The sequence below is a fragment of the Hyaena hyaena genome, unplaced genomic scaffold (assembly GCF_003009895.1).
Source record: "Hyaena hyaena isolate Hyena2069 unplaced genomic scaffold, ASM300989v1 scaffold_79, whole genome shotgun sequence".
In the NCBI taxonomy this organism is placed as follows: Eukaryota; Metazoa; Chordata; class Mammalia; order Carnivora; family Hyaenidae; genus Hyaena; species Hyaena hyaena.
This window is the reverse complement of record NW_024080711.1, coordinates 2,090,294-2,104,447: the sequence shown is the minus strand read 5'-3', so window position 1 is coordinate 2,104,447 and position 14,154 is coordinate 2,090,294. Positions and strand designations below refer to the sequence as shown.

The following is a 14,154-nucleotide window of genomic DNA, read 5'->3' as shown; positions in this document are numbered from 1 at the left end:
ATCCTCTAAGTGTAGATGGACACTGAACTTTAAGGGGGGGAAGAGGTAAAATTGAAGATGAAGAGAGGCAGCTGAGAGATGTATCCTTCTGTGAAGGACAGAAGGAATAATGGAGTAAAAATGAGAAGTTTTGTGAGGAATGAGTAGTTTTTAAAAAGATCCTGTTAGAGAGGATGTGGGCCAAAGTGCCTAAGACTTCATAATGTGAAAAAACCAACCAAATTACCGTCATTGACCAAAAACCAGGAGCTTTTTACAGTTGGCTAAATTCCTTCTTCTCTTAAACCTCTTGCAGGCCACAGTGCAGCTTCATGGGAATGGTTATTTCCCACGATATGCTGTTAGGACGCTGGCGCCTTTCTTTGGAACTATTCGGCAGGGTGTTCATGGAAGATGTTGGAGCAGAACCTGGATCAGTATGTGTTTTGAGCACTTTTAGTTCTCTTCTGCGTGAAAAGAACATATGTCAGAGAATAATTCTGTCATGCATTTTTTTTTAAAGATCCTAACCGAATTGGGTGGTTTTGAGGTAAAAGAATCAAAATTCCGTAGAGAAATGGAAAAACTGAGAAACCAGCAGTCAAGAGATTTATCACTAGAGGTAAAGGTATTTAGATTTTCTAATACTATACATACAGTATGCCACTTAATGAAATTTGAAAACTGTTATAACAATCATGTTTCATGTTTAGAGAGATATGTTGTGTAATAATTAAAAATGTAAATAAATGATAATCACCAAATTTAGAGTAATGTAATTGGTTTCCTAACATCTCATGATGATCAATGAATTTTTCAAGTTTTCGGTTTTTGTTTTTTTTTAAAACATTTTTGATGTCCTTCATTCCATTAAGATTATTATTTTCCACTGATGCTCAGATGGTCTCTGGATAGTGGGAGTCCTGAGTCCTTTTTCGCTCCTCAGTCCTTTTCACAGGACTCCCAATAATCTTTGATGACTTCCTTCCTTTTTGGTACGTCTCATCTTGTGTATTTCCTGTCTCAGATCTTAGACCAGCCATTTCTTCAAGAAGCCCTGGTTCCTTTTGGTAGTAAAAAAGGTACTTTGAGACTATACTGTGGGCTGTAGGGTTGCTCACTGCCTACTAAGTTGTTCGTAGTTTCTGGGTCTTTTCATTGGCTAGAGCTAGGGAATTCTCCTTTAAAAAATTATATCATAAGTACATACTGATATTTCCAGTCTAAATTCAAGATTTAGGATCACAAGGTTGTTTTGTTTATTTCCACCTCTTAGTCTTTATCTCCTTTGTTCTGAACTGAATATCCTACTTCCCATCAACACTAATAAAATTACTTGCTTTTATCCTACGGCATATACATAGCAGTCTTAGAATCACGACATCTACACTACCACCCCAAAATAATTATCAAAAAGAGCTTAAGGGCTTTTTTTTTTTTCTTTTTCCAGCATATCCAAGTAGAGATGTAGTCCATTTGCTTTGTTTTAAAGCTTTGTGTGATTTTGCTACTAATCTCCATATAACCAGGGTCTTTGTTTCATTTTGCTTTTAGTTTTTAGGGATTGCTTTCTGTTTTTTGTTTTTGTTTTGTTTTGTAATTAATGTAAGATATCTACCATAGTGCAAGATCAACTTTACAGAAGAAGGTATATTTAGGGAAATCTAGTTTCCATTTCTGTCTCTTTTACCATGCCCCTCCTCTTCCTTTCAGAGGTGTGTGTGTGTGTGATGTTATTTTCCTCCCTCTTTAAAAAAAAAATAGTCGTGTGTGTGTAATTCATTTCCCACGTCTGTCCCCTACTCCCAACTCTGAGCATGCTATACATTTTACTACATCTTGCATTTCCCAGTTAACAGTACATCCTGGGGGTAAAGCCATCACTGTATAGAGCAATGTTCTGTTCTGTTTCTTTTACAGCTGCTTTGTCTTAGTACTGCATTTCATGGTTGTGTCATGTGGGGTTTTTGTTTGTTTTTAAGCCAGTCTCCTATTGATAGACATTTGGGCTTTTTTCTCATCTTTTGCTGTTACAAATAGTAGTGTGATGATAGCTTTATGTGTGTTTTTCTTTTTTGGCAGGCGTGTCTTTGAGGTAGATTCTTGGACACAGAACTTAGACGTGGGTTAAAGGGCATATGCATATATAATTTTGGAAATTTGGAAAATACTTCTGCCTGATGGTTACATATTTTTGCATTTGCAACATTAATATGAGAATGCCTGATCCTCTATAATGCTGCCAGTAGTTGTCAAAGTTTTAGATTTTTGCCCATCCAATATGTGCATCTTAATGTAGTTTTAATTTGCATTTTTCTTAAGAGCAAGCTAAACATCGTTTCATGTATCTAAGGATATTATTTTCTCTATGAACTGTTTGATACATTTTGCCCATTTTCTATTGTTTTTCTCAATTATTTATAAGCACATCATCTTACAGTGATATGTGTACTATTCATGAATACCTGTCCATAATAGAAGGCACCAGTTGTTTTCCAGCTTGTCATTTTTCTTATACTTTGTGCTTTTCTGTCACCAAAGGAATAGCCCATGTTTTCTAGTATTTGCGGTTTCTTTAAACACCACATACTTTTTCACTTGGAATTGATCCTGGTATATTTCAAAATTGAACAGATTGCTATTTTCCAATGGGCTTATTTAGGAAATATTAGAATTGACTTAAATTCCATTATCCTTACTTAATGCAGGACATTCTTGTATGCTTTAGAATGTATGGAATGTATAAGCTTCCAAAAATCCAGATTACTTTGTAGTTAAATTGTCAACAGAAAGCTAAAATTACATTTTCAGATTTTTACATAGGAAAATTCCAAGGTGGTTTCTAACATTGAACTTTATTCCTGTTTGGTGTTTTAATAGGTTGATCGCGATCGAGATCTTCTTATTCAGCAGACCATGAGGCAGCTTAACAATCACTTTGGTCGAAGATGTGCTACTACACCAATGGCTGTACACAGAGTAAAAGTCACATTTAAGGATGAGCCAGGAGAGGGCAGTGGTGTAGCACGAAGTTTTTATACAGCCATTGCACAAGCTTTTTTGTCAAATGAAAAACTGCCAAATTTAGATTGTATCCAAAATGCCAACAAAGGCACTCATACAAGTAAGTATTCTACAGATAACAAATGTCATAAAAATTACTTGGATAGACGGACTTGGTGAAGGGTTTTAAGAGGGAAAAAATTCTTGTTTGATCAAAACAATTACAATCACAGTTAAGTGTATTTTAACTGGGAGAACTTTACTGCACACTTCATTTTTATGTAATTATGTTCTAGATTAGTGATTTAATCTTACCTAAACTATAAATGTGTATGACGGTACTAGTGAGTCATGTTTAGGGAGTGGGAAGTTGTAAGTTCTGTGTTAACAGAAAAATTCATTGAGCATATTACATTATTTTCCATCACCCCTGTGTATTTAATTAGTACAGATACTTAAGAAAATCCTATTCTCTAGAGCAGTGCTATTCGAAGGACAATTTGCAGAGTTGTTACTGGTCCCCAATGAAAGACGGAGCTTGCAACCAAATATAGACTGGTTGACTGTGTTACTAAACTCACTGTATAATAAGACTTTTTTTTTTTTTTTGATAATAAGATTTTCTTTATTAACATCCTGGTGTAAGCTCTACCACTTTGAGGACCAGGACTTTGGAATTAAGATTTTTACCTAATTTTCAAATTTTAAAAAATCTGTGAAAATTACAAATGCCTTAAGTAGGTTATAATTGGGGATTCATATAAACAAGGGGCAGAAGATTGTCACTTCATAGGTGGATAATTTAGGGAGAGGACATCACTAATAAAATCCTGCATGTCACCGAGGCTGTAGTGCTAATATACCAGGTTTTGGAAAGTGCCACCATAGACTAGGCTCAGTGAGCTCTAGGAAGGATTGAGGATGAAAAGATGGAGAGAGACTGCAGCCTTTCGTCATTAGTTTTACCACTTGACTTTCTGTAGTCCTATAATAAAAAGAAATCAGCAAATGTGAATGAGGGAGCTTGGGAAGTCGTAACATTTTCAGAAATAGCTCTCCTGCACACTCTTTACGAAACCATACTCTGGCTTATGCTTAAGGTTTTGAAAATAATAATAGCTGGATGTTTTGGGTGGCCTATATATAATGCTTAATGCCCCAAACTGAAAATAAATAGAAAAGAGATCTGACTCTAATCACGTAAGAAATTTCAGCATTATTTATGGTAAAACTAACAGCCCTAGTTGCTAAAAAATCATTTCACAACTGTGACATAATTCATTATATACATACTGAGTGAACATCTACTATGAGCCAGGTAGATTCTATATAATTACCCCCAGCCTTCAAAACCATACGGAGAATGAGTGGAAGGCATAAGGTAGATAATTTTCACCTGTCATGTTCTTAAGTTTGTCTCATGTCCTCACATTAACTTTAAAAGTTAAAAAATAGTTGCATTCACATTTATCTAAACAAAGTGTGTTTTTATATCTTCTTCCAGGTTTAATGCAGAGACTAAGGAACAGAGGAGAGCGGGATCGGGAAAGGGAGAGAGAAAGGGAAATGAGGAGGAGTAGTGGCTTGCGAGCAGGTTCTCGGAGAGATCGAGATAGGTAAGATAATTTTGTATCTTTTATTGAATACCACCTTAGGGAATGAAATTATAGGTAGTCCTGTAATGAGAGGATCTCAGTTATGGACTATGTTTTAGAAAAAGTTTTAGTGTTTGGGTATATGTATAGTCACTGTACTGTTACCATTCTTTCCTAAATTTGTCTTAAAATTTTAATCGTGGCAATTGTGTTATATTTAAACCTCTTAATTTTTCTCCTGTTAAGATGGGTGGCATTTTACTTTGGACTAAAATATCTAGGAAATGTGGGTGGATTCTTAATATCTGGTATTTTATAGTCCTACTCCGTTGGAATCAAACAGCTATGTATTAGATTTTTAGATTTATAGAATTTTAAGTATTAGTATCTAGAAAACCTTTATTTCCCAATGACCATCTATTAGGCATTCTACTACCTTGATAACTAGAGAGAGCTGCCTGTATCCTTTGGTTTTCCATCTTTATTACTGGCTGTGAAGTTATTTTGCAGACCGAGGAGATGAAATATAATAGCTTTGTTCTTCTTTCAGAGACTTTAGAAGACAGCTTTCCATTGATACTAGACCCTTCAGACCAGCCTCTGAAGGGAATCCTAGTGATGATCCTGATCCTCTGCCAGCACATCGTCAGGCACTTGGAGAGAGACTTTATCCCCGAGTACAAGCAATGCAACCAGTACGTACGATGCACTTAGCCCCCCATAACTGGCTGTGCCATTTCTGCGTTTGAATTTATTTTTGAGAGAGACAGAGCATGAGCAGGGGAGAAGCAGAGAAAAGGGAGGGAGACAAAGAATCCAAAGCAGACTCCAGGCTGAGCTCAAACTCATAAACCAGAAGGTCATGATCTGAGCCACAGTCAGATGCTTAACCTACTAAGCCACTCAGGTGTCCCCATTTTTGTTTTTGGATTAAAGTTGGTATTTATTTATTTTTAATGTTTTACTTATTTCTGAGAGAGAGAGACAGAGAGAGCATGAGCAGGGGAGGGTCAGAGAGAGAGGGAGGTACAGAATCTGAAACAGGCTCCAGGCTCTGAACTAGCTGTCAGCACAGAGCCCAACATGGGCCTCAAACCCACGAACTGTGAGATCATGACCTGAGCTGAAGTTGGACGCTTAACCGACTAAGCCACCCAGGTAACCCAAAATTTGGTATTTTAAAAGGTTGTTAGCTGTTGGCAAGCCATGGGGTTGAGGACTGTAGTAAACAAGGAAGCTTAGGGAAAGCCACAAAATGGGCTGGAGGGTAGCTTGAGATTTGTTTTTTCTACCTATGTTAAGTTGTCCTTTTACCTGATAAGTTCCTTGTGTGCTAAAGAATTATCCATGCATTAAATTTGTACCCTTATTTGTACAAATTGTTACTTTTTGAAGCAGACTTTTTAATCTGTTAAGTTGTAGATAAAACAACATACTGCAAAGACTGTACTTTATTTACTGCTGTTACCTATTGCTAGGAGATTTTTATACTGAATGTTCTGTCAGGTTTCTTTCATATAATATGAAACATAAACTAATGGTTTTTTGTCTTTTACATAACTTACATTTCTTTCAGTAAATCCTTAGCCTTAAATTTTATAAGCCATCTTTCATTTTCCTCCTTCACTTCTTCCCTCCCTTTCTTTTCTTCTACCCTACATGAAAGAAATGTTTCTGGCTCTCTGTAGTAGGAAAAAATGGAAATCAAGTATTTGTATGTTTACTTATGGACATCAAACATCTTAAAAGGCTCGTCATAAAAATTTTAAACTAATAAGACTACCAAAGTTCTCTTTAATTAAGCTTCCTGTTTAATAAAATAACTTAGGGGTTCAGAAATGTTTTGTTACGTAAGGTTTCTTAAGTTTTCTTCCTTCCTTCCTCTCTCCCCTCCTTTTTTTCCATAAAAGATTGTTGATTTAGACAGGAGGTTTCAGAGAGTAGGGGCAAGTAACATTTGCTCATTGTTTGCAGGCATTCGCAAGTAAAATCACTGGCATGCTGTTGGAATTATCCCCAGCCCAACTGCTCCTCCTCCTAGCAAGTGAAGATTCTCTGAGAGCAAGAGTGGATGAAGCCATGGAACTCATTATAGCACATGGACGGTAATGTATATAATTGTGAAGGCATTTCAGTTTAAACATCCAACTACTTTATTTTTAGGATGTAGTGCCACCATATCTTAAAATTTATACTATAAAGTACATGACATTAAATGTTTTTTTTTTTAAGAGATGGCTTAAAATTCCTGAGTGTGACAGTTGAGTTTCACATGTATTAGGTAGAATTTTAGCAATGACTTAGGTTCTGAAAATCTTTTATACCTGAAATTTAGAAATTACTTATAAGAAGTACACCCCCAATTCTCTACCAGAATACCTCTGATGGCAGAGGCTAGATACTTTAAGGAATTGGTGTGTAGTCCCTGAGTTCTTGCCATAAGCATGAAATTTCTTTCAGAGCTTCTGATTTATCTTACATGGATTTTTTAAGCTTTTGCTTTCTGTTGTGTAATATACTTGTTTTACAATAAAACTTAGAAATATGTAACAGTTAAATAATTCTTTTCCCAAGGTAACAAGTAAAGGTGACATCAGGAAGATATGCAAACTTATTCGGTGCCTTCCATCCTGGTGCAACTTTAATATCTAGTTGGAGGCTTTGAAATGTTAATTACTTTATTGTTACTTTTTTAATGTTTATTTTTGAAAGACAGATCGAACATGGGGGTGCAGAGAGAGCAGGAGACAGAATCTGAAGCAGGCTCCAGGCTGAGCTCTCAGCAGAGAGCCCAGTACAGAACTAAAACTCACTAACCATGTGAGCTTATGACCTGAGCCATCTGAGCCGAAGTCAGACCCTTAATAACCACTTGACCCACCCAGGAACCCCCGAAGTGTTATTTTAAATGCAGATTTCTTTGTTCCTAGTGATTATTTTGCATGAGGAACTTGGATTGGATGTAGTCCTAGAAATGGATAAGTGGATAGATAGGCTAAACACTGGAACTTAACAGACATCTATCTGTTTCATAGCCTTTGAATGGTCCAAGTGAAAAGACCATTGCTTGAAGTTTATTTTCTTTGCTGTTAATTACTTTTTTTCTTACCTGGGTTTTTATGTACTGTTTCTTCATTCCTTTTCCCAGTCTCTGGAGGTAATCAGCACCCATTATAGGAAAGGTTTTGAGGAGTGTGCATTTTGATAAAAAGATTTTAATAAATGGGTCACCTGGGTGTGGCTTAGTTGGTTAAGCATCTGACTCTTAACTTTGGGCAGAGCCTGCTTGGGATTCTCTGCTTTTCCCCGGCTCATGTGTGCTCTAAATCAATAAATAGATTTTATAAAAATCTTTTTTAAACATCTGTAAGAGTTTATTAGTAGTGTTTTCTATTGAATACTGACTGCTTTCAGCTGACTTTATAAAGTGAATAGTGAATTTATTAGTATTCTAGAATAATTAAACACACTAAAGAATTTGATTCCTATTGTGATTGCTTTCTGAATATTTTCTGTTCTCTTACATTGCTCCATGTGAGCCTAATCTTCAGTCCCCCTGTGAAGACTGCATTTATTTTGTCTTAAATCAGGTAGCCTTTATCTCATTATCTTGAATCACACTTGTAGCACCTAATTTTATTTATGTATATAATGACTTTTCTGTTCCTATATTTGCACTAAGACTAGTAAGTATCCTAGGCATTTATTTCAAAATTTTAAATGTGTTTATAAATTCTTACAAATTGGAATGCATGTTTCTCTACACTAAATCCTAGAAGTTTCAGTTATCTGGAATTTGAAAGGGGTTTTTTTGGTTTGTTTTTAGGGAAAATGGAGCTGATAGTATCCTGGATCTTGGATTATTAGACTCCTCAGAAAAGGTACAGGTAAGTGATGTTTTGTACATATGCTAATAATAAGCACTTGGAACTCCGGTTTAAGCACAACCTGAATTAAGCTTGAATTTAGAGATGTCATGAATTTCTTAGGGCTTATTTCTTAAGGAAGAATTGAGTGCCAAAGATGCAGAGACAAGGAGACGTGGAGGAGCCGCAACGAAGGCTTTTTTTAGCGCATGATGTATTTCATTCTTAAGCTACCTGAGAACTTCATTGCCATCCAAGGTGGAGCAAAAGCTTTATAATCATATCTCTACCACTGATTACAACTAAAAACTTAAAAGGAACTGCCTGAGGATTCTGGAAAGCACACAAATTATAGCGGAAAGTCAAAACTTGAAAACACAGCTGGTATGGTATTGTTTCAGGCAGTAAAGCTGATCCCTTTTACTCCCATCTTAGTTGGAAGATAGAAAAGGCTTTGAGAACTCAACTGTGTGGTATAAACCATTGTCTAGGACCCAAACAGTATAATAAAAGGCTTTGAAAATTTGTTACCAGAATCATTCCACACAGATGGGGAAACTTTCAATCTGAATCTACCCAGGTTGACTGCCTACTAAAACCCCCAAATCTCAACATTTTCTCTATCATTTTAACAAGACCCAGAGTTTCACAATTTAATATTTAAAAGGCCCAGGAGACACTCCAAAATCCTTTACTAGGAAAGACTGACCAGTTCTCCTGGGAAAAGAACCAATAGAGGCCAACTTCAAGATGACCTACTTGGATTGGAATTAACCAAAGATTTTATCTCATATTCTATGAGATAAATACTAATGAACTGAAAGAGGGTCACAGCAGAGATACAGAAAACTTTAAAAGAGAACCAAGGGAAAAGTTCAAAATTAGAAATACAGTGTCTAAAAGAAACAACAACAACAACAACAACAAACACCAGATAGGTCAATAGCAGAATGAAGATGATAGGAAAGTGTCAGTCAACTTGAAGATAGAAATTATCTACTCTGAAGAACAGAGAGAAGATTCTGAACAAAAGAACAATTTTGGGGATCTTGGGACCATATCAAAAGATCAAATATCCATGTCATTGGAGTACCCAGAAGAGAGAGTGCTACAGGAAAATATGTGAAGAAATAATGACTGAAAACTTTGCAAATCTGGTACAGGACATAGATTTTATGAATTCAAGGTACTCAGTGAACCCTAAATAGGATAAAGTGAAAGAAAACTATGTACATATTATCATTGAACTGCTGTAAAACTAAGCAGCCAAAAAGTAGTGCCTCATGCAAAGAGAAACAGTAATTTGAAAGACCGTAGATTTCTTATTGGAAATGATATAGGCCAGAGGACATTAATGGTTCATTGTTCTCAGAGTGCTTTAAGAACTGTCCATCCAGGGGCGCCTGGATTCGGCTCAGGTGATCTCACGGCTTGTGGATTTGGGCCCTGCGTCGGGCTCTGTGCTGACAGCTAGCTTAGAGCCTGAAGCCTGTTTCAGGTTCTGTGTCTTCCTCTCTCTCTGACCCTCCCCTGCTCGCTCACACTCTTTCTCAGAAGTAAATAAAACATTAAAAAACAATGTCAATCCAGGGAGCCTGGGTGGCTTAGTTGTGTCTGACTTAGTTTTAGCTCAGGTCATGATCTCATAGTTTGCGGGTGCGAACCCCACGTTGGGCTCTGTGCTGACAGCCAGCTCAGAGCCTGGACCCTGTTTCAGATTCTGTCTGTCTGTCTTTCTCTCTCTCTCTCTGGCCCTCCCCTGTTCATGCTGTCTCTCTCAGAAATAAATAAAACATTAAAAAAATTTTAAAAGTTTATTTACAGGGGCACGCCTGGGTGGGTCATTTGGTTGGGTGTCCAACTAGATTTCAGTCCAGGTCATGATCTTGCAGTTCAGTTGGTGAGATGGAGCTCACCACTGATATGAGGGCTATGCACTGATAGCATGGAGCCTGCTTCGGATTCTCTCTCCCTCTCTCTGGGCCCCTCTTCCACGCACATGCACTCTTTCAAAATTAATTTTTTAAAAAGTATTTACATTTAAATATAATGTTGCTTCACCTGACTGACTTCACTTTGAGTGATTTTGGAGAACCTGTTCATATAATTCATTTTAAAAATCAGGTTTAGGACTTAATCTCTGATATTCTGTTATTAGGAAAACCGAAAGCGTCATGGCTCTAGTCGAAGTGTTGTAGATATGGATTTAGATGATACAGATGATGGTGATGATAATGCCCCTTTGTTTTACCAACCTGGAAAAAGAGGATTTTATACTCCACGGCCTGGCAAAAACACAGAAGCAAGGTTGAATTGTTTCAGAAACATTGGCAGGTAAAATAACTCTAATCTTATATTTGAATTTTTATAAAATTTCAGTTCAAGACTTTTCTAAAACATAGCAGTTTTTAAAATGTGTACATGCTCTATTTCATACTGATTAGAAATGAGGCTGTAGAAAATTTCTCAAAATACTGTATGTATATTATGTATGTATGTGTGGGGTTATATATGTTCTAGAATTATTTTCAAATTTAAATATATTTCCCTGTTTTTATTTTTAGGATTCTTGGACTATGTCTGTTACAGAATGAACTATGTCCTATTACATTGAATAGACATGTAATTAAAGTGTTGCTTGGTAGGAAAGTAAGTGAATTTAATGAACCTAACTGCTTTTACAATTGCAAAAATTTCCTTTTATAGCCATGATAAGTCCTTTTCAAACATTTAATGACATGGGAAAAACATCTCAATACATGGAGGAGATAGCATAGCAGAGTGGGTGACACAGGTGGATTCCAGAGTGTCTGACAGACCTGGATCTTGCTGCAGACAAATCCCCTGACACCTATCGCATATTTTCCCATTTAGAAAATGGTAAAACTATATAATGGTAAACTATAATAGTGCCTGGTAAGTGCTCAATAGATTTTAATGTTTATTATTTGTTCAAACAGGTGGTAGTGGAAGTAGTAGTAGTAGTTTATTGAAAAGAGCATTGTTGCTTCAAAAATATATGTAAGATGTACAGGAGAGAGGGAGACAAAACAATGTAAGAAAATACAGCATGGCATGCTTGATCTTTATCTCTGGGTGATAGAAGTAGCTTAATTTCTTTATGTGCTTTGATAGTTTGCCTGCCTGCACATTCTTTTTATCCTGGGGGGAGGGGAAAACCATATCCTTGAAATTACTTATAATACTAATTATGCAGCTTTTGATTTAAAACACAACTGCTAGTGTTCTGAAGGAATTAATTATAAAGAAATTTCTTGACACAAAACAATGAAATATTTTAGTCTCTTCCAGCGATTTATATCACACACACATCTGATACAAATTAACATTGTGATTAATTTTTTTTAAATCACATTCACTGATGAATAGTTTTTTTATACAGCATATGATATGTATGTGTATATATATTTTAACTCTGACCCTCTTGCATTCTTAAAATATTCCAGCTAAATGTTCTTGTACCACAAAGAGCTAGATTTAAAGCTCAGCAACAGCTCAAAAATGTTGATATGTGTAATCTTTAACAAGGTTTATAGAAAAGATCATGGAATCAGATAGACTCAAGTTTAACCCAATGATATGACCTTCAACAAGTTATTAAATTCCTTTGAGCATCAGATTGATTATCTAGAATTAATCTGTATTTTATTATAATCAAGACTAGGACATGTATACACACACACACACACACACACACACTAAACACCAGCTGCTTAGCATAATCATTGTCAATAATTAATGCAGGACTTTTGCAAATAAATTGTCTTGGAAGTTAAACTCCTCCACTATTGGCTTTAAATTTTTTTTCAAAGTATATGTTACACTTTTTATATACCATGATAATTACATATATTATCAGAGCCAAAGATTAAAATTTATCTCTTTAAATAAATCAGTTTTAATATATTTAGTGAGATAGTACTCTTTATATCTTCAAATTAGATAAAATTGTAGTGAAGATGCTTCATAATTGAGTTCCATATGATTACTTCCTTAGGTCAATTGGCATGATTTTGCTTTTTTTGACCCTGTGATGTATGAGAGTTTACGGCAACTTATCCTCGCTTCTCAGAGTTCAGATGCTGATGCTGTTTTCTCTGCAATGGATTTGGCATTTGCAATTGATTTGTGTAAAGAAGAGGGTGGAGGACAGGTAAAGCAAATATGTACCTTTCTGATTCTGGCAAGAGAATTTGGTTAGTCTGTTGTGCTTATCTTATATACAAACAGTGTGGATGGGGACAGAGCGAGTGACACTCAGACAAACAGCAGACTGACAGGCATAGAGAGAGAGAGATGGAGAGCTAATGAGACATAGGGAAAGGTAGTGTTTTTTTGTACTTATTTAGGCCTAAATTTTTGCATCTTTTAGATATTTGTCCGAGATTTGTCTTTAGATTTTAGAATTTAAGGAATTGTTTTATGAACTGTAGACTGACTCCTGCTTTGACCATTGCTTTTAAATGGCAGTGCTAAATTTATTACAGGTTGAACTTATTCCTAATGGTGTAAATATACCAGTCACTCCCCAGAATGTGTATGAATATGTGAGGAAATACGCAGAACACAGAATGTTGGTAGTTGCCGAACAGCCATTACATGTGAGTATTTTCTAAAAAGTGTTATTTGATCTGATGAGGCTATTTGTGTCTTCATGTGTGGTAAACTAGTTCAGGTGTATTCAGCTTGCCTATAAAAGGTTAAAAATTTTAAACCAAATTAATTTATGTACAGTGTAAGTTAACACCTGAATCCAAACCAAGCACTCACCTTCTGTTGGGAAAAACTACTTGGATAAAGCATGCAATCCTCAAAGTCAATTTGGTGAGTAAAAGTTGAGAAAAGATTCTTGTGGGACTGAGATGACTACTGTTGTGGGGTCCTGCTACCACCCATACTTGAAGGTGACTGACTAGAAGGACTCTAAGGCAATTGTACTGATAGTCATGGTTTATTATAGCAAAAGGACTCCCGGCAAGGGAAGAAGTACATTAGACCAAGTCTAGAGGAATCTAGAACTTTGCTGCCTTCCAAAGTTCTCTCTCTGGAACCATGGGTGGACACAAAGAATATACTTCTTTCCTCCAGCAGTGAATTACAGAAACACATGCATAGTGTTTGTGTTTAGCGAAGCCTGCTTAAGGGTCCTTAAGGGTCACAGCCCAGGTTTTTTATTGAAGGCCAGTCCTGTAAGCATTTTCTGCGTATGCAGCCAGCCCTGATTACTGAAATTCAGACTCTTAGAGGCATGTGTTCATCATAAGTCACATTGTTTGCTTAAATAGTCTAGGTAAGCTGGCACAGCAGAGTTCATCGCTCCAGGCTTTCAGAACAGCCGTATCAGTAATGTAGGGGGACCATTCCAAAAACCAAGTTTCCAGATGCCAGCCAAGGACCATCCCCGTCCATCCAAGAGAGCCTTCTAAAAAGCAACATCAGGCCTGCTGTATTTGTCAAGTGTTCTGATCTGATTTCTGTGCCAGGAATAATTGTATAGGCTCTGGAGTCCTGCTGTCAGGATTCAAATCATGGCTGCAATACTCTTTAGCTATTATATGACACTAGCAAACTACTTAAGTATTTTGTGCCTTCGTCTCCTCTGCACAATGAGGATAGAATTAAATGCGTTAATAATACATGTAAGGTACTTAGAACAGTTCTTAGAACATTGTAATTTCTCAGTGAGCTTC

At 36.3% G+C, this 14,154-nt stretch overlaps 1 protein-coding gene across 5 annotated transcripts in view; it reads left to right on the top strand.

Moving 5' to 3' along the window:
* The window catches only part of UBR5 (ubiquitin protein ligase E3 component n-recognin 5), a 137,374-nt gene that overhangs the window by 116,304 nt on the left and 6,916 nt on the right, over positions 1–14,154 (top strand). For 3 of the 5 annotated variants that reach the window (XM_039233838.1, XM_039233840.1, XM_039233836.1), the window contains exons 46-56: positions 296–416; positions 503–607; positions 2,860–3,103; positions 4,487–4,598; positions 5,128–5,272; positions 6,552–6,682; positions 8,404–8,464; positions 10,602–10,777; positions 11,008–11,092; positions 12,462–12,617; positions 12,952–13,065. In XM_039233838.1, coding sequence (XP_039089769.1) covers positions 296–416; positions 503–607; positions 2,860–3,103; positions 4,487–4,598; positions 5,128–5,272; positions 6,552–6,682; positions 8,404–8,464; positions 10,602–10,777; positions 11,008–11,092; positions 12,462–12,617; positions 12,952–13,065 — 1,450 coding nt within the window. The remainder of the gene's footprint in view (positions 1–295; positions 417–502; positions 608–2,859; positions 3,104–4,486; positions 4,599–5,127; positions 5,273–6,551; positions 6,683–8,403; positions 8,465–10,601; positions 10,778–11,007; positions 11,093–12,461; positions 12,618–12,951; positions 13,066–14,154) is intronic. The other 2 variants (XM_039233839.1, XM_039233837.1) reach the window with 1 other exon arrangement.